At 39.1% G+C, this 20,189-nt stretch overlaps 1 protein-coding gene across 2 annotated transcripts in view; it reads left to right on the top strand.

Moving 5' to 3' along the window:
- LOC135227078 (mitogen-activated protein kinase kinase kinase 1-like) overlaps positions 1 to 20,189 on the top strand; it is a 147,457-nt gene that overhangs the window by 55,089 nt on the left and 72,179 nt on the right. For both annotated transcript variants that reach the window (XM_064266911.1, XM_064266910.1), the window contains exon 2: positions 2,763 to 2,837. In XM_064266911.1, coding sequence (XP_064122981.1) covers positions 2,763 to 2,837 — 75 coding nt within the window. The remainder of the gene's footprint in view (positions 1 to 2,762; positions 2,838 to 20,189) is intronic.

Genomic DNA, 20,189 nt, shown 5'->3' with positions numbered 1-20,189 from the left:
TGGAATTCTTATGTCACCAGAAACGTTTGTTCTCCGATTGTATTTCACCTCATAATAACTGCCAAGAAAGAACGTTCTTTCTTTCTCACTGGCATTCAATGTCTCTAGCATTTTGGATCGCTCTTCTTTGACCTGGCACCTCATAGTTTTTTTAATAACTGTTATTAATGATATGTTTTTAAAAACTATCACTAGTGATGTATATTTTTATAACTATTACTAATTATGTCTGTTTTTTTTTTAAATCACTGTTATTAATGTTGTCCTTTTCAACGTAGTAGCAGTGCAGTGACCTTGAATCCCTTCCGCCTCCCATACCATTGTAGATTCAGTAAATCAAATCTCTTATCTGCCTATATCAACAGGAACAACACCCCATACCGCCCATTCCCTAGTCCTCTGAGAGAGAGAGAGAGAGAGAGAGAGAGAGAGAGAGAGAGAGAGAGAGAGAGAGAGAGAGGTCTTTGTCCGACAAGTGTTGCCCGTGTCAGCGTTCATGCATGAGCTACTGTTCACCTTGGGTTTTGTTGATTGTCTTAAAATCCTCAACGAATGCATTGTAAATGTGTGAATTTATCCTCAGTCTGAAGGATCGCTTCCTATTGCAGACGCCTGGTGGTGGTGTTGAAGTTTCAAGTTCAGTGGTGACCTAGTCAAGTCGCATCTCAGAATCATGATGACCTGGGGAAATAAATATACTACCTGCGTGGATAAGAGTACAGATTCACACTTTTATTTTTCTCATCGAGTAAAGGGAGCCCGTAATAAAACCAAAAGAGTAGACTTTATAGATTTCTATTTAGAAGACAAATATCTTATCCAAGAGACAGGCAATGGTTCAGAGGTAGAGAACAGTGAGTGTTGTTGATATCTATGTCCAGATTTCTTGCATCGATGGTGTTGTGAGCTTACTTACAAAATGAGATAGACGCCGAGTTGTGCAAGTTCCGTAAACAAAACTCGATAACACCAGGGAGCTTTGTGGATTATGTGATCATGTTGATCAGTCGCGACAACTATCGTACGCAAAAGAAAGTAGAACGTCTTGCTTATAATAGCATTCAAGTTATTGAATCGTTATCGAGACGATGGAGTGCGTATGGACTGGGGTTGGATGAAGTTTATGTTGGAAAATGCATACTGCGTAAGTCTGTGATAAAGTTACATGGACTTTGATATACCAACTATGTAATAACCCCCCGTTTGTGTCTGTGATACCTTGTCTTCACAGAATGGGGCCCTTGCTTAATGGATGGATACTGATAGCGTTTGTACGTATAGGTGGTGTCGTTTGGTATATTTTTCTGATGTAATGTGATTCCATTTTGTTGTAGATAAGAATTTATTTATACGTCAAGGTATGTTAATTGTTCAACTTACGTTATGTAACGACTTATCTATGTAATGCGATGATTAAGTGATACATTATTGCTACGTAATAATTACTCTTCGTAAGGAGTTTGTAACTTGTATTTACACGAGATTAAAACCAGATTGTCGGGGTTAACGTTAAAGCAATAATTCTAACATACTGCCCGTAACTTTGGCCACTTCTGTTTCTAATTAAGTTAAGAATTGCGTGCCTGAGTTGTTGGTTGATTGTTCAGGAGAGAGAGAGAGAGAGAGAGAGAGAGAGAGAGAGAGAGAGAGAGAGAGAGAGAGAATATTATTCCGCCAAAATATATACTATCAAGTAATTGCATACGGATGATAATCCTCGTTCCTCCAACGTTAAACCATTCCAACTCTCTCTCTCTCTCTCTCTCTCTCTCTCTCTCTCTCTCTCTCTCTCTCTCTCTCTCAACAACAACAAAATACCATCGACCAACATTCAGGTACACAATTCACAACTCCTTATCAGAGAGGTAATACTGAAGCACTGAGCTTCATTAAGAGAGAGAGAGAGAGAGAGAGAGAGAGTCGTTTTTTTTAGATGGGATTGGGTTTATAGGTTGGTTCCCAGGTCATTCTCATCATCGTCACCGTTTGATGATCACACGGTATCACGGCATTGCAGTGATTACGCTCTCATTTAGCGGAGGTAAATTGTTTTATGAATTGCGTGTATCCAACTGTGTGATGTTGAATCGGAATTAAACAACTCTAAAAGAGTATGGTATTCTCTTCGGGAAAGAAAAGCATTCTTTGTCGTGTTTCTTTTATTAGTGTTATATTTTTTCGTAATATTTAACCTGAATATGTTATTTTTTTGAGGTAATTTGAATATTTTTACTGTCAGAATTAGCACTGATGTGAAAATATGGAGACGGTATTGAAATATATTGAATAAGTTCTTTGTAGTATAAAATTTTTGTTATGACTTTTCCATTTTCCTTATGGTGAGAGTTACATTATAAGTTTATTTAATTAATATGTCATTTTATTTTATGTTATGTATTCATAATTCATATAAGACAGTAATCTCCATCCCTCCCATGTTACTGACTATAAAGTACTAAGTACTCGTGCGCTCTTCTCTACAAACAAATAGACGCCCACCTCTTCACCATCCTTCTCTTTTAGATCATAAAGTACAATTTATTAAAGACATTTTACACCCCCCTCCCCTTCCTTCCTTCAGTTGTGTAACCCCCCCCCCCCCCCCCCCCCCCCCCCCCCACCACCCCCCCCCCCCCCGGAGATTATAAGCGAACTATTAAAGGCAGCTACTCCGGCGGCTTCCTCCTCCATTAACCTTATGAAGGCGTGTTTCCCCGTAACAAGTCTCTGAGAACTAAGTGTTCTCTCTTGTGTTTTTGCAGGTGGCCAAACATCCCTCCTCCGCGTCTTCTTCTTCCTCAGTCTCTCAGCCCACCAGTGCCAGCCAAGCCAAGGAGGTAAGAATGAGAGAGCTGAGCCAAAGACGAGCAGTTGTAGTAGTAGCCCATAAGAGAGGTGCCTTTTGAAAGACTCATTTAAAAGTCGCGTCAAAAAGTATACTACTTTTTAAGCATATAGCTTCTTCCCGTTAAAAGGCGTTTGAATGGGGCTTTCTTTTCCGCGCGGGATTCTGTAGTTTTTAGCCAAGAGGCTTTTGATTTTTATTATTATTATATTATATTTAAAACAAATAGAAATTAGTTAAGAATATTTCTGCATGATTGGTGCCATACATTCAATTCATGGTAGAGATCACACAAATTAATTATGGTAAGTAGATGACACTTCACTTTCAGTGACACACACAGCTTCACCTCAGTTGAAAGACAGGCTACTAACACTTAAGTACTTACTAGACTTCAGTTGCTTCACATAAGACCTTCAGCGTTGTAAGCTTAGGTTAACATCAGTGTTTATTTTCTGTAATTTAAACAGCAGCTAATTCTCTTGGTAGTTAGAAACGAAAGGCTACGCTTGAACACACTTATTATCTTACCCATACATTTCATTTTCATAAGCGTCTTCCCATCATTGCTGCAAAGATTTAGCTTTGTTTAGAATCCCTACTTGAAGGTAAGTGGGAGATGAGTTCCGCTAATTCTATAAACACGGTTTTATGACTGAAAAATAGAGTCCTATCTCCTTTCATCCGATTGACGTCTTATCTTTTCGTGCTCTTGATGTATGTTTCACCGTGATTTGTAAATGTATTACTTTATGGCCTTGGTGGGATTTGATGAGGTATGTTAAATATTTGGTTAAGACAGTGTTATATCGGGGAAGGCAGTTGTTAGTAAAACATTATTTGAACTGTCTCGTTTACAGGCCGCCATCTCGTGATAACCTCACGAATGTTTACCTAATATCTTTGAGCCACTTCATAGCCAGGAATTCATTAGAAGCTTTTAGACACGGTCGGGATCAGCACATTGTAGATGATACTCTGGATGATAGTTTCTCTTGTTAAATTTGACGGCGAAGACTTCATTTGCTAAATTTAGTAGTACGTGAAATATCTTGAAATGTAGACTTCGTTTTAATCATTGTTAATTGTACATTATCTGCCTTGAATAGGCCTCTCTTTTGCTGACATTTTTGTAATTTTTTTCCTTCGTATTTTCTTTATGGCCCTCTGTACATGATATAATATGGGCCTCCTTGTTGCAGGAATATCTGTAAAATGGATATCTCATGCATTTATTTTTGAGTGGACATGGCATACTATTTAAAAATGCTTATCTTTACAATGGAAATATTTTTTTAGTTGATATATATATATATATATATATATATATATATATATATATATATATATCTACATTCGAATATTTCTTTGGCCCTATGTATATAAACAATATTATATGTGCCTCTGTGTTGTAAGAATATCTTTAAAATGGTGACATGTTTTTATTTTTAGTGAATACGACGTAATGCACATAAATTGCTCATCTTCCCTCATATTTACTGTCTCCCGTAGCTTGGATGCTTAAAAAAAACTTAAATGTCATCATAAATGTCTTCATTCAGACGTCAGGAACGGAGTAATGTCCCTCAAGTTATCCCAGCGTCAAGACTGAGTATTGTCTCTCAGGTCATTTGCATAGAATCCGGGCGTGCTTTTAGATGTTACGGAATTCTCCGATGGCTTTTCTTACATTTGCTTTTATTCTGCCAGTTAAGTCAGTATTTTAAATGATAGCGGACATTGGGTTGCAGTCAAATGATTCAGGTTTGAGATGTTCGAAACTTACCATCTCCATAGGATACTCAAATATTTGGGCAACTCATGCATGGGTGCCTATTATGATTACCCACGTGGCCGCTGCAAAAGTATACTACGTTAGATATCCTGATTTAACTTTTATTTTAGGAGGTATATATGAATTTATTGATAAAAATTATACCTAGGAACCAATAATCTGGTTATAAACCATCCTCGGTCAAAGCCATATCCACTAGTTTTTGTTTGGTTTAAAACCGTCTAGCCGTTTGGCCGTGATTGAATAACAGACAGGCAGACGGACATAACTTCCGTTGTGGAATGATGTATGTATGTAGTAGGAATAGCCTTTTGTCATCGTCACACAAACAAAAGTAACGAACGACGAGTTTTCGCCTTGCAAAAGGAGCAGTGACTTATTCCTTTTATGCGTCTTGCAGCCTTGTATCTTAACAAAGCCATTGGGGAAACGCTTGTTTTGACAATACCTGGTTTATCCCTTCCATTCCCCGTATCAGTTACAATTTATTCTCAGCCTGATCTCCTTTCCGTTGATGAAGTCACGTACGCTGCCTATACCCCTTATGTGAAGGCACGTGACCCTCTCTCTCTCTCTCTCTCTCTCTCTCTCTCTCTCTCTCTCTCTCTCTCTCTCTCTCTCCTGATGGATGCACGCACAGGCAGATCGTTTTTCTTGCGTTGGGAATATTGATAGAATTTCGCTTTAATTAGGTGGTATCTCTCTCTCTCTCTCTCTCTCTCTCTCTCTCTCTCTCTCTCTCTCTCTCCACATGAGTGAAGCAGTCTTTTGAATGTGAGTTTTTTTTCCGTTGAATAAATCACGATAGCAATAACAAACTCCCCCTATTTTATTAGTGTGATTGGAACCTTGGCAGTTTCATCAGAAGAAAGTCCTTTGTGTGTTTTTTGCTTCCACATTTAATTTGCGAACTTTTTTTTTCTTTCTTTTTGCTCTTATGAATATTGGAATCTGGAAAAGAAAGGTAACCTCTCTCTTCTCTCTCTCTCTCTCTCTCTCTTCTCTCTCTCTCTCTCTTGTGTATTTTGTTCTTTGTTCGATACGAGCGTCTTCACAAGTACTATTTACCAAAACATTTAAGTGAATTAAGCATCACAGATTACCAGAGGTCATTCTGAGTTGGTTTCTAAATCTTTCCATACATGAAACTGGAGAAATCTTATTTTGTAGTTACTTACAAGGGAGATGTATAGATTCCTTCGTATTAATTGTACTACAAACGGTGAAGGATTGAAATCTCGTCCTAGAGTCAAGATAACGTATCGGCAGCAGTTGTAACAGTAATATCCTGGAGCGTCAGATAAGGTTTATCTGGTGGGATCATCTGTTTATCCATAGATTGTGTTCTAAGTAATGTGGAATTACACTGTTAAGTAGAAACTTTGGCCAGTTCCTTGTTGATATACACGAAGTCCCTTTACTGTTATTCCGTATACACCATCATCGTTTAGGTAATTGTGCAAATGTCCAAAAATTTAGCAAGTCGACATTTCTTTGTATTTAGGGCAGGAAACGGAATTAGGATCTTTTTTGATGAAAAACATCGCCCTACGGAGGAGAGGAAGTGAGAAAATTGGAGTTGTTGTATTCAAAGGACAGAATGAGGAAACTTAAGAAAAAAAAATCGCTAAGAGTGGAGACTAAGCTGAGGCCAGTCCCCAAATACCTAGTTGATACTGGAGACCTGAATTGTACAGGTTTCCTAACGCACAGATTGAGTACACATACGTTTTTGAATCTGGACGCCACTCTAGTTCTTCCCTGTTTAACCCAGTGTGCATCGTTCTGGTCTCTGCAATGCAGTTTCTGACACTTCTGAGAAATGCATTTGTAATTCATAATTCTCGTTTATGTATTGAAGTGAAAAAATATATAGGTTTATTTGAGACATCAGGAGGTAGTGTTACAGTATAATGATCGGTGCATTAAATTTCCTCCGTGTGTTTGTAATCCCATGAAATGACTTGTGGTGTGAAAAGGTAAACTTTGGATTTGTATCTAAGTATTGTCCGCGTAATGCTGCTTGCAGTACTCATAAGTATTTTCAACTACTTTCCAGTATTGACTGTCGCAGAAATAAGAAGTGAATATATTTGTTTAGTCTCTCTCTCTCTCTCCGCTGGGCGCTGGTTCGAACCCACGAGAGGACGAAATTATTATCGACTAAAAAATGCCCCTTAGGTTCACATATGAAAATATATTAATTCCGAGGTAGAGCGAATTGGATATTAAAGGACAATTGTATATGTATAAGAATCACGGTTATGTGATGATGATAAAATCAAATATATATATATATATATATATATATATATATATATATATATCTATATATATATATCTATATATGTGTGTGTATAACTGAGTCACGAAAGTTTGGAACGGTGATAAATCCATAAATAAAGGTATAATAAAAGGTATAAGCCCACGTGGGCTTTTATACCTATATATAATTATATATATATATATCTATATATATATATATCTATATATATATAAGTATTAATATATATATATATATATAGATATATATATATATATATAATATATATATATATCACACACAAACATGAGTGATCATTAACAGGACTATGCCATTCACAACATTCTGTGTGCGTGTGTTTGTGTTTCTTCATTATAAACCCGTACTGCCTGCCAGTCGATACTCGGCAAAGACTTTTTTTTACCTTATCGTCTTTGATCACTTGGAAGTTGTGAGGAGGCTTTCGACCCCAGCTGACCCCTCTTAAGAGATGGCAACCTTAACCCAGTACCCGCTTCTCTTTTTTTGCAGCCTTCGCAAACGTGGTCCCGTCGTGATCAACTTATCAAAAGAGTATTTTATCTCTTAGCGTGACCGAGACTTGTGTTGGGTCAGACTGAAGGGTCACAAAGCTCGCAGTGGAGGTCACTAACGCCGGATCTCCAACACACAGCAGGCAGAGATTGGGGGGTTTCTCTCTCTCCTCTCTCTCTCTCTCATCTCTCTCTCTCCTACCTTCTCTACACATTGTTTACACACACACACACACACACACACACACACATATATATATATAATATATATATATATATATATATATATATATTATATGTATAATACATAACTTAGCTCTATTGTCAATTCAGTATTTTATATTCCTTTGCCTTTTCCTTTCATTTGGCTGGAAGAGTAAACGCCTCTTATCGTGTTGAGTTTCATCAGTATCCATTTTCCTCTAGATAACGAAGGTCTGGCTGGAAGTTCGACCAGAGAGAGAGAGAGAGAGAGAGAGAGAGAGAGAGAGGTCTGGCGCTGCCGTGCGGGCTGCCTGCTGCTGCTGCTGCTGCTCTCCCCCAATGGTTGGTTGCCTGACCCCGTTGGGAGTGAGCGTTTGAATCCCTTCCCTTTTGGCTTCGCTCTTCGCCGCCTTATCGAATCAGTTATGAATCTTATGATGTTTATTCACTGGTCTCAGGAGTTTTGTCGTTTATGTCGGTGCTGGACGTTGCCATTTATCTCTTGCTAGGTGTTAGGTGGTCAAGAATGTCGGAGGCTGCAGTACTACTTTCTTAAGCCGATTCCATTCACCGTGTGTCGGAACGATTGTTTATACAGGCATTGGGAGTTGCCGCACAACGCTAGAATTTTGAAACCCGTGTTTGAAGTTCTATTTATACCACTTTTTGGGTTTTCTTTGAGTGCTCTCCTTCCTCTTCTTGGCTGGCTGTGGTTCGAGCCCCTTGCTCCAAAGAGAGTTTAGCTGGGAGGAGATTGTACGCAAATTTCAGGTTGGAAAAGAACCAGGTGTTTGGAGAGAGACGACTTATCATTAGCAAGGTGAATACGATAATGAAACGAGGCATTGTGTGTGTGTGTACAGAGAGAGAGAGAGAGAGAGAGAGAGAGAGAGAGAGAGAGAGAGAGAGAGAAATTTGATCGGAACTATTGGCTTTAGTTATAATACTTCGAAAGTTTACAAGATATCCAAATGCCAACCACAGAACTTTATCCTCTACCCAGTACCTTCAAGGTCACTCGAACTAATGCCCTGATTTGTTTACCATTGTTAGGTTTCTATAATTTTGTGTGTGTACATTGCAGTACTCTGATATATTTCTCTCAGCTTATTTTAATCTTGAACACCTGTGGCTACTATTGTTAAGCACATGCTCACCCTTGTTCTTCGGTGCTAGAAATGGTATCTGGGAAGCGTATTTTATCTGAACATTTGTTCGCACCTACATTATCTCTCAAAATAATTGCCATTGTATATTGGGAGGTTTTTAACACTGCATGTTATATTCAAATGATATTTAGCCATATGTTCATGATCTTGCTTCTTTTTGGGTTAAGATTTCATTCTTCCCTGCTCTTTTTGCCTCCCGACAGACTTGGCGAGTTCTAATGTACTTGCTTTGCCTGTGTCCATTTGTGATGCGTGTGTTTCAAAGGTTTCTCTGGAATTGACGAACAGAACTTGAATTTTTTCCGGTAAGGTATAGTACTATTCCTTTGGCGTTCTGATTAAGTTTAGGGAGAAATAGAATCTAGACTTGATGATTTGGTCCCCCGAAAGACGCTAAACTCGAGGAGGTCACCCTACTAATATACTGAAGTTTCATCATATTTTGTTCAACCGTTCATGAGATATTTTGCTATGATGCATATGTAAAAACGTATTAAATTTTAACCCGTAAAGATTGTTTAATTAGAAAGGAGACTTGGGTACAGTACACCCAGTTCATTCTTATTGTGAGAGACGGGGGCGCGAATCCATCCATCCCTCGCTTTTATTAATAAAATAGTTCGAGAGAGAGGGCTGAGGTATTTCTCCCAAGGAGGTTAGTTAGCTCCCACCCAACCCCCACCCCCCATACCGGTACCTTTCTCTTGAAATTACTACTCCCAGAGTACGTTCAGTGTGTGTATAGTCTCATCCCCCCCTTGAGCGAAAAACTTCCTGCTCTATCCAACCAGCCCTGTAGTCCGGCAAAAAGATAATTACGGCTTTTGTACGTGAGTGTGTTGGGATGTGCTGGTAGTACACTAACACTGCCTGATTTCAGGTAGTACTATGAAGGGAAGATATATATATATATATATATATATATATATATATATATATATATATATATATATAGAGAGAGAGAGAGAGAGAGAGAGAGAGAGAGAGAGAGAGAGAGAGAGAGAGAGATCTCAAATTACAGTATATACCTTATTGAAGAAGGCTCTCTTTAATGCTAAGACCATAAGATAAGTCATCTGCTAAGTTTTATGGAAGCGACGGTAGGACACCAGCACTGTGTGGTACTACCTGAAGGTTAGTACCATGTAGGAGAGAGAGAGAGAGAGAGAATTTTGTATTGCCGCCTCACCCTAATTCTTAAAAAAAAAAAAAAAAAAAAAAAAAAAGTAGAACAACTCTGCTAAATTTCAACCAGGATTCAGACAGCCCTTTTCAGCTTGGAAGCGCCACGTGAATTGGTTCGAGACGGATGACTGGAGCCCACCACCAGAGACGGAAAACAGGAGACAGAGACAACAAGCAGAGGCTTAGGAGAGGAGACGAATAGCAACAGCGTATTTATAAACAGACATAAAGAGAGAAGACTCGGGGGCCCAGGTACTGAGAAGACAACGACTGTAAAATGCGAGTGTACTGAGGTTGGCGTTACGGTGAGGAGAAGTGGTGAGGGGGTGGTGGGTGGTTTTGAGTAGAAGTGGGGTTGGGGGTGAGGGGGGTGGTGGGCTGGTTTGAGTAGAACGTGGGGTTGGTGGTGAGGGGGAGGGATTGGATGGGGATGTGGAGGGGATAAGGGGGTTGAACCGGAAGACATAACACCTGCATGAACTGCTTTTTCGTCAAAGTGGCTCGAGGAGGAGGAGGAGGAGGAGAATAGGGAATAATAGTGCTGTTGAAATAAGCAGAGAGAGATAGGACTAGTGCTAAGAATAAGCGGATGGCGAAGGGGAGGACTGAATAGTACCATAGAAATGGAAGAGGGAGGAAATATGGAAAGAGATCTAAGAATCAGTAGGCGACAATAAGGTTTTAGAACTAACAGAAGCACGAGGACAAAGAAGTTGTGGTGACGATGGAGAGAGGAATAGTAGCACAATTCAAATAGGAGAGAGAGAGAGAGAGAGAGAGAGATAGAGGAGATTCAAATAGGAAGGAGCGAGGAAAGGGGGGGGGGAAAAAAAAAAAAGAGAGAGATAGAGAGAGGTGTCTAAGAATGATCAGGTGCCGAGGTTTAAGGGGAATGAGCTGATGAGGTGGTGTGATAAAGCGTTTTGTGGGGTTCGGTTACCAAAAGCGTTCTTGGTGTTTTTAGTGTATTCATGGAACATATGCATTATGGCGGAAAGAATTAGTCTGGTATTCAATAAAATCAGAAATATTAAATACTTTTAAAATAAATACACTGTATGGATTATTTGCAGGGTTATCTAAGGAAATTGCGTTACAGTGCCATAGGTTAATCGAAGCTTTTTGATAGATTTATATTTAATAAGTTCATCGCAATCAAACGAGTGCTACTTTAGTTTCTAAATAATCATTACCCTCTAATAGGTATTGTAGCTTTCTTAAGCCCTTGATTGCAGGTCCATGATTTGATTTTAGTATTTTTGTTTATTTTGGTAGAATATTTTCAGCTAAAGACGCTTTAGTACGAACCCAACCTACTTTTAGACTAATAAGCATTTGTTGCTCCAGTATCAGTCTGTTGAGTTAGCATGAAATGTTAATATGTAGAGTGGTTGTTACATTAGTCTGTGTGTGTGTGTTTGTGTGTGGGGAAAGAGAGAGAGAGAGAGAGAGAGAGAGAGAGAGAGAGAGAGAGAGAGAGTTATCACAGTCGTAGAAGTCAAAAGTGGTCTCTGGAATTATCAATAGTATACTTCAAATGTTGCACCCACAGTATAATTCACTGTTTTGCATCCAAAGACTGCAGATTTTTTTCATTTCCTCCAGGAGTGAGTGAGACCCCGAGTGGTATTGTTGCATGTGTGCGCATGCGCGCCCCTGTTTAGCGAGCATATGCGAGGAGAAAGGAGTAGCCTGGGTGTGCCAGTGTTGGTCTCTACGCATGAGTAGGCAGGTACTCCAGGCAGGAGTAGTAGTTATAGTAGGGGTAGGGGCGAGGAGGGGGGTTGGAGTAGCGGAGTAGTAGTACTAGTAGTGTTTTGCACATTCCACATATAGAAAGTAGCGGTCAAGAGACGAGGTGACCTCTCGCATACCGCAGGTCTAACACACCCTCGGCTACTGTTAATGGCTGTCTGCTTACATCTGTTCTGGGAGAGATGGCTCGCGCAGGTGTGTTTAGAATGGCCAGCCTCCCTCTACCCCCTCCCCATCTCTCTCTCTCTCTCTCTCTCTCTCTCTCATCTAGCCTGCCCTGGCTGCTCCATACACAGAGAAAGCTGTGGGTGGGAGCATGAAGGGGATTGTATTTACTGTATTATGCAATTGAGATTTTAGATTTTCTTACTGGAGAGAGAGAGAGAGAGAAGAGAGAGAGAGAGAGAAGAGGAGAGAGAGAGAATAGTTTAAATTCTGAAATGGAAATCAGTCAAGTTATACTCTGAAATATTTGAACATGCATCGCTTGTATAAAACATCTCCTTATGTCATGGCACGTCGAATAAATTTTGTATGCAGAAGTATTCATGTGGAACTTTATCTCATGATCTGACCATCGCCTGCAGAATGTGTAGACGTTCACCTCCTCTCGAAGGAGCCAAAGGTTTCTGTGGGGGAATTTTAGGAATGTCCCTAAGCTATTTTAATCTCCCTTAGGTTATTTTTTTTTATATATTTTTTAAATCTTTGCAAAGGGTAAAAGCCTCAAAGAAACGTGTTTGGCTTTGTTATGAGAAGCGTTTTAGCCACAAGCGCCTTTGACTTGGAATTTAAGCTTCCAACGAATATGGTGCTCATTAGAAAGTAAGAAAGTACATAAGAGGAAACCTCACATATTATAGCAAGAAAAGACAAATGTAATAAATTATTTTTTTTATGTACGAGAATTCAAGGAGGATAGCGAGAGGCATCTTTTCGGTGGTAAGGAAAGAGGGTCCTTCCATGATGGCTGCTGCTGCGGTAGGGGGAAAAAAAAAGGACACCTGTCAGCAACTCCGCAATTTCCCCCAGAGGCTTGGCTTTGAGGTAACCATGCCCTTGAACTTCACCAGTAGAAGAACATTATATGTTTCGTTTAAGCTTGTCTGCAATCCCAGGGTACTTGTTTTTTTTTTTTTATGATTTTTTTTTTTTTTTTTTTTTTTTTTTTTTTTTTTTTTTTTTTGTTTTTTTTTTTTTTTTTTTTTTTTTTTTTTTTTTTTTTTGACCCTTCAACTTGGACCATTGTATACCTTCTGGACAATGACGACGGTAAATGATGGACTTCCTTTCTTGGTGAAGAAAGCATCCGTACTCACAGAGCGCCTCAGTGGCGTGATCGGTATGGTCTTGACCTGCCACCTTGGTGACCGCGAGTTCGATTCTCAGGCATTCCATTGAGGGGTTAGAGATGTGTATTTCTGGTGGTAGAAGTTCACTCTCGACGTGGTTCGGAAGTCAAGTAAAGCCGTTGGTCCCGTTGCTGAATAACCACTGGTTCCGTGTAAAGTAAAAACGCCATACAAACGAACATTCGTACTTGGCTTCAGTTAGGTTTATTATTATTATTATTATTATTATTATTATTATTATTATTATTATTATTATTATTATATTGTATACGTGATAAATTCAGTTATATGGATTGTTTTAAATGGTAGTCCCTACCTTTTTACAATGTGATAGCAGGTTAAAGATGTATTTAATTTACCCGAACGATGTTGGAAATATTCTTAAGTAATGCTTCACTTTTAAAGCCGTTGTAAGTAACTTGGGAATCTATACGCATGTGGACCTGAAGATTCTATGACTACAAAACCCCCCCCCCCCCCATCAAGACTTACTCAAGACTTACTTGGAACACGTTAACTATGGTCGTGTTGCTATCATCACAGTAATATGGCAAAAGCCAAAAGACATATGGGACACACACGTGCAACAGCAGGTATTTTGGAGGGGGCTACCAAGTGAGAGGTTAGGTTAAAGCGACTTCTTTCTGAACTATGAAAGGAGAACAGTCTGTACTTCCCTTTTTAATTTCTCTTACACTCTAATGAGCACCATATTAGGAGTTTTAAAAGTTGAGATGACGAGCACAAACCCGACCATTGCTAGTTTAACGTTATAATTACGAATTCCAACACGATAACCTACCATACATCGGCCCTTATTTTTATTTTTATTTCATTTTATTTTTTTCTCAGCAAAGTGCCTTCCACTGTCAAAAGCCGTAGATCACCTGGCAGTGTCAGATTTCGCAGATTCGACGGAGTGTGTGCTGAGATCTCCATAGGATTAAACTACGTATAGGTTGGTTACATGTTATTATCGGTCAGATGTTAACTGACCGATAATAACTTTTAACCAACCTATACGTGGTTTAATCTTATGGAGATCTCGGCACACACTTCGTCGAATCTGTGAAATCTACACTGCCAAGTGATCTACGGCTTTTGACAGTGGAAGAAGGCACTTTGCTGAGAAAAAAATAAAATGAAATAAAAACAATAAGGGCCGATCTATGGTAGGTTATCGTGTGGGAATTCGTAATTATAACGTTAAACTAGCAATGGTCGGGTTTGTGCTCGTCATCTCAACTTTTAAAACTCCTAATCCAGTAATTGGTATACGCTACTCGTAAACACATATGGTTTCTTTTTAAAACTAAAGATCTGCATCATTCTGAAGACTTTGTCACCCTTTGGTCAAAATATTACTTATTATGGTGAGATTAAATGTTGTTAGTATTAACTGAACCACCCAGAATTGACCCAGTTTAGCCTGTCAGGCGAATAAGTCAGGCTTCTGTTTTTTTATATATTTATTTTTCAAGGATTGAAATATTTGCTGATATATACTATAAAATTCAGTTCCGTCAAAGAACCTCGTCGGTATACATAGTGCGCGTTTTAATCTTGAAATAGTAGTTTAACATAAAGAAATGATAAGCTGTGTTACAGAACAATTTGAAATTATGTATCTATAATGCACATTGTAATGGTGTTATAGAACATTTTGAAATTTATCTATAATGCACATTGTAAGTTTTTTTTACCGAAATGTGCATATTCAGAGCATGTTTATGCATTTTAACGCTGTTTTACCATAAAAGAGCGGGTAAAGGGAAGGCTGTAACGATTAAAAAAACTAATTTGTCAAATTATCAAGTGTTGGACGTATATTTAACTTCATAGTATATTGTTTATGGGTTTAAGGAACCACACTGTTAACGTGCCAGCGTGCGAATTACTCCTAGTGTTTTTTTTTTTTTTTTTTTTTTTTTTTTTTTTTTTTTTTTTTTTTTTTTTTTTTTTTTTTTTTTTTTCCAAGTCATTCGTCATTTCCAAGCCCTTCCGGCATTTTTGCATCTAGATCGCCAGAATAAGCACTACCATCCCATTTACCTACTATTAGTACTTCGGCGTCACCTGCACCTAAGGTTTGGTTGTATGAGCGTCACCTGCACCTAAGGTTGGTGTCAGGTACTTGCGCAGTACCGTTAGAAGAGAGCGCTATCATTCTCTCTCTCTCTCTCTCTCTCTCTCTCTCTCTCTCTCTCTCTCTCTCTCTCTCTCTCTCTCTCACACACACACGAATCTCTTGTTATTAAGGACTCGTAGTTGGCAGGTCTTGACGAAATACGGGGCCAAGATTTTTTTTTTTTTTTTAACGATAGTGTGTTTGAGCAGATTTTTCTGGTTGGTAATGATATAAGTGACCTGTTTGTGTCATTAAGAGTGACATGAGAAACTAAAAGGAGTCCTTTGTTCTCCGAGACAGACTAGCATCTAGCAATGAATGTAGGGTATTTGTCGACTAAAAACTTCATTGTTGTTGAATACTCGATGCACAGAGAGAGAGAGAGAGAGAGAGAGAGAGAGAGAGAGAGAGAGAGAGAGAGAGAGAGAGACTGGGGGCTGCTGTGGGTGGCTGTTATTGTTGTGTGAGTAGATCCAGTAATAATGCTTTTATTGTAAATTGTTTATGCTGCACCAAAGGTCAACTGCTTTCAAAGACTCGCTTTTCATACTTAATTGGAGCTTGAGCAATACAAGAAGTCTCTCTCTCTCTCTCTCTCTCTCTCTCTCTCTCTCTCTCTCTCTCTCTCTCTCATTCAGCCTTGGGCTAGTCAAGTTCAAAGAACGATTCTCAGTTCATGTCTGGTGCTCCTCCTCCAATATGCCTTTCAAACGCCTTTGACGTCCTAGAGGAGCTAAGAGGAATCTAGTGAAACAATTTAACGACGTGTATTCGCAAGGCTGTGCATTTTGCCTTTGAAGTTGCATTTGCAACGCAAGGTGCGTCGTTCATTCTCGCGAGTTCTCACGAGTAGATAACGCACCTGGGGATATGCTGATGCAGCTGAACACATATACATACCCACAAGTTGGAGGGTGAACTGTATTTGAAACTTTCTATTATGTCGAAAAGAGCTCTCTCTCTCTCTCTCTTCAAATCTTCCCTCTTCTTCTCTCGTCTCTCTCTCTCTCTCTCTCTCTCTCTCTCTCTCTCTCTCTCTCCAGAGGGAGCACAAAGGACGCATGCCAAACTCGACCTGGATTGTATATCCAATTCCGAAGACAGAATTTACTTGATGACTTTCAATGGCCAGTTCAAATAATTACTGCATTCGCTCGAGGGGAGGCGTCTATAAGATCCTTCTCCTCAGCAATTGGCTGGTTGAATTCTCTCTCTCTCTCTCTCTCTCTCTCTCTCTCTCTCTCTCTCTCTCTCTCTCTCTCTCTCTCTCTCAGAGTAGTAGTTTATAACGAACGATTGATTTTATAGTAAATATTTATAAATTCTGAACTTCAAGACTTCCACTCATACGATGGGAACGTCCCTCAATTCCTTGCAAGAATCAAGAATATAAGATTATTTTCTGTTATATTCACATGGTTTTCTTCCAAGTTTTGCACGAGGTAAATTTTTTTTTATACTGAGAGTAATGTAGGAAGGATCAGGAAGCGTAAATAAACTACATTTGATTTATAGTTAAAGTTATCGTCGGCGCTCAGGTGATTTGGTGGAGCTATAGGTAATAATCCAAGCTCCATTTATATTGTGAGTTGGGAGGCGGGGCTGCTGTTCTGAAGGCGAAGTAGTCTATAGAGAGAAATTAGAATTCAATGGTAAAAGAGAGTACAGGTTATAACCGTTGAATGATTCCTTCCCTGAATTATTAATGATGATTACATCCCTTATTGATATGAGAGTTAGTTACCCGGTCTAGATAGAACGGCTTACCAGTATTTTTAGTCTGTAATGATTATATTCCTTTTTAAACAAAGAAACCTCGTACAAAGAGCAGGAGACTTGACATCTTGACCCACGTGTCATGTTCTCGTCGTTTCTGTTTGTGTCTTGGCCAGCATTTTCGGTGCTGACTCCATCGGACGCCTTTAATGAAGTCGACGTCACAGTAGGCACGCAGAGAGACCGGTTAAACACCTGATCTCTGTTTCAGCATTTTAGCGGGTGTCCTTTTTTTTTTTTTTTTTTTTTTTTCCCGGCCGACGAAGAAGGCAATTCGATGGGATTCCTCGGCCACTCCTGTTGGCTTTAGGGGTGAAAATTCCACCCACATATAAGCATGTACTCCATTACATTGCAGCATATATTGGTAAATCTCAAAGCTGTAAGGAGTGTACGTCAAAGTTAAAATGATAAAGATCTAGTATGGTGGTCTCGTACGTGTCTGCAGTTTGATTATTAATAGAATTAACCCAAGTCATATTGCAAATAGTGTCATAATTCAGTAGAATTGACGAAAGAAGTACATTACACTGGATAAGGGCGTTTGTATGACTTGTGGGTTCTATGTTTAATATAGGCTGTAATGGTGTAATTCAGTGCTTTCATAATCTATCAGTACATTGCTATGGAAATGGTTTGCTTCGTTGCTTTGATAATGGTTGCAATCAGTCTTTTAGTAATGGTGTTCTAGTATGCCTTGGTTCAAACCTCATAGTAAAACGCAGTACGCTGGTTTTGTTGGGGGGGTGGGGGTAGAGGCAATTCTGGTCATCACGACCTTCAGCGTTTGGAGGGCATCCGGCTGAGAGAGAGAGAGAGAGAGAGAGAGAGAGAGAGAGAGAGAGAGAGAGAGGTCTGCTGCTTCGTGTGATACATTTTAACGCTTTTATAAGCAGTCTGTCTGCTCTTCTCCTCTCCTGGCCTTGGCTTGGCTTGGCTTCAGCATAGCCAGTGATGCCCCACAGCCTGCTGCTGCTTCAGTTCAGCCAGTGATACCCATGTCTCCTTATTAGATGCAGTAATAACTAAACGTCTTCGTAATGGACGCCGTATTCTTTGGAAGTTCGAATTCCGAGTCAGTGGCCCCTTTGGTGGACTGGTTCCGGAATATGAATAGGTTCCATCTTCTGAAAATATAATAATAACAGTTTCCTGACTGTGCATTGAAAATTGGATTTGTTGCATTAAAGTGCATCTTTGAATAATAATAATGAGGCAGAGTTGGGGCGATCTTTTAAGGAGTGGTGGCCTCTTATAGTAATTCCACCAAAATGAGGGGTCAAAGTTGTTGTTTTATAGTGGGTAGGAAATCAAAATAGACAATCGGAGATGATGGAAAGTAGATGTGGAAGACATGAACAGAAAGTTGATAGAGATCATCGGGACCCCAATATCTCCAGATGGGGGTGGAAAAATAAAAATAGTCTGGAAAACGGAGAACGTATGCTGGAAAGGATATAAATCAGAGATAAATTCGGAGAACAGAACGAAGAGAGGATGTTAGGGGTTAAGAAAACGCACGGGAAAGGATGATAGCCGTCGAAGCCGACCATTTCGGAGAAGAGACGAGAAGAGGAGAGAAACAAGATGAATGTCTGATGATTGATGAGGCGCAGAGATAAAAAGACGAGAAGTCTGAAGATAATCTCCGAGAAGGGGAAAGAAATATGGCGATAGTTACGAAGAAGGGCAATTAAACCGTGAGGACATTGCGTATGGTAATTTCTCGGAACAAGAGAGAGAGAGAGAGAGAGAGAGAGAGAGAGAGAGAGAGAGAGAGAGAAGACACCAGATATGCAGCTTCCTTAGGAAATCGACGAAAATAATAATGTAATTCCTCTCCGTGTGGGTCCAGAACCGACCATTCCCAACATTAAGCGACCCACAGAACCGACCATTCCCAACATTAAGCGATTACAACCGTGAAGTGGGAATTAGTCGCATTAGAATCACAGTTCAGGCGACCGACCGCTTTGCAATCATGAGCTTATCCTGATTCTCTCTCTCTCTCTCTCTCTCTCTCTCTCTCTCTCTCTCTCTCTCTCTCTCTCTCTCTTTTACTGAATCCTCACGTGTATTTGAACAGAGAAGAGCCATCTGTGTCTTCGAATGTGTTAATAGATTACATGTATTATTCTTACTTAAGAACAAATAATACTGCTGAAGTATTGAAATAAATAGACTTGCAAACATGTATCATTCTATCTGGTTGTGTGTACCGGACCATCATACTTTGGATACATGTACAGTTCGGGAATAACAAAAGGTGCCTGTTCGGGCTGTCTTCGAAACTTGAATTGTAATGAATCTGGTATTAATGCAATTCCGAAGTTACTAAACTCTGCACTTGTGATTTTTTTATGAAATTGGTAAGATATGATATATATATTTCTTATTACCGTTATCAGACACTTTTTTATTTATTTCAAATACCATATTTTTTCCGTTATTAATGTATGTTTTTATTTTTTTTTTTTTTTTTTTATATATATTTAGAATTTTATAATGCTGTATAAATCGAATTGCATTACTCTTTATGAACCAAACCAAAACTCCATTCAGTTTTCTTCTGAATATGTAAAAAGAAACTCACAAAATTACTGGGTATAACTTGTTTACTTGTAATTATGTAAATAATTACAAGTAAACAAGTTATACCCAGTAATTTTGTGGGTTTCTTTTTTCGTTATTCACTGTGATAATCGAAACCGCCTCTGCTGTATATTATTGGATTCATTTAACAGTCTTGGAAAACCCAAGCTCTGAGCTGAATTTCAATAACGTTTTCTGGTGAAAAAATTATGTCTAATTTATTGGGTTCAGTCCGATGAGAAGTGATGGTGAAATGTCAAGTCCCTGAGGCAGAATAATATGGAGAAATTGTCTTGAATGTAATATTGTATAATTTATATACTTTTTGCGACAGTATGATGATGCTAGTATTCCTTAATGCTTATGAAAGTACATTTAGGTTTTCAAACGCAACTTATTATGGATTTGGGTAATGTATGACCATCTGTATGTATATATGCATTGTTGTGTTGCAAGATGCTTACGAACTGAAGAATCGCGTGTCAGAACTCGATCTACGTACGTTTCACTGAATTCATGATTGTGTCGGTGTCATTTCGTGTCACAATTGACGTGTACTTTTCCCATTTAACCTCATCTCCCCTTAATAACT

The sequence above is a fragment of the Macrobrachium nipponense genome, chromosome 15 (genome assembly GCF_015104395.2).
Source record: "Macrobrachium nipponense isolate FS-2020 chromosome 15, ASM1510439v2, whole genome shotgun sequence".
Lineage (NCBI taxonomy): Eukaryota > Metazoa > Arthropoda > Malacostraca > Decapoda > Palaemonidae > Macrobrachium > Macrobrachium nipponense.
This window is presented reverse-complemented; position numbering and strand designations above follow the sequence as displayed.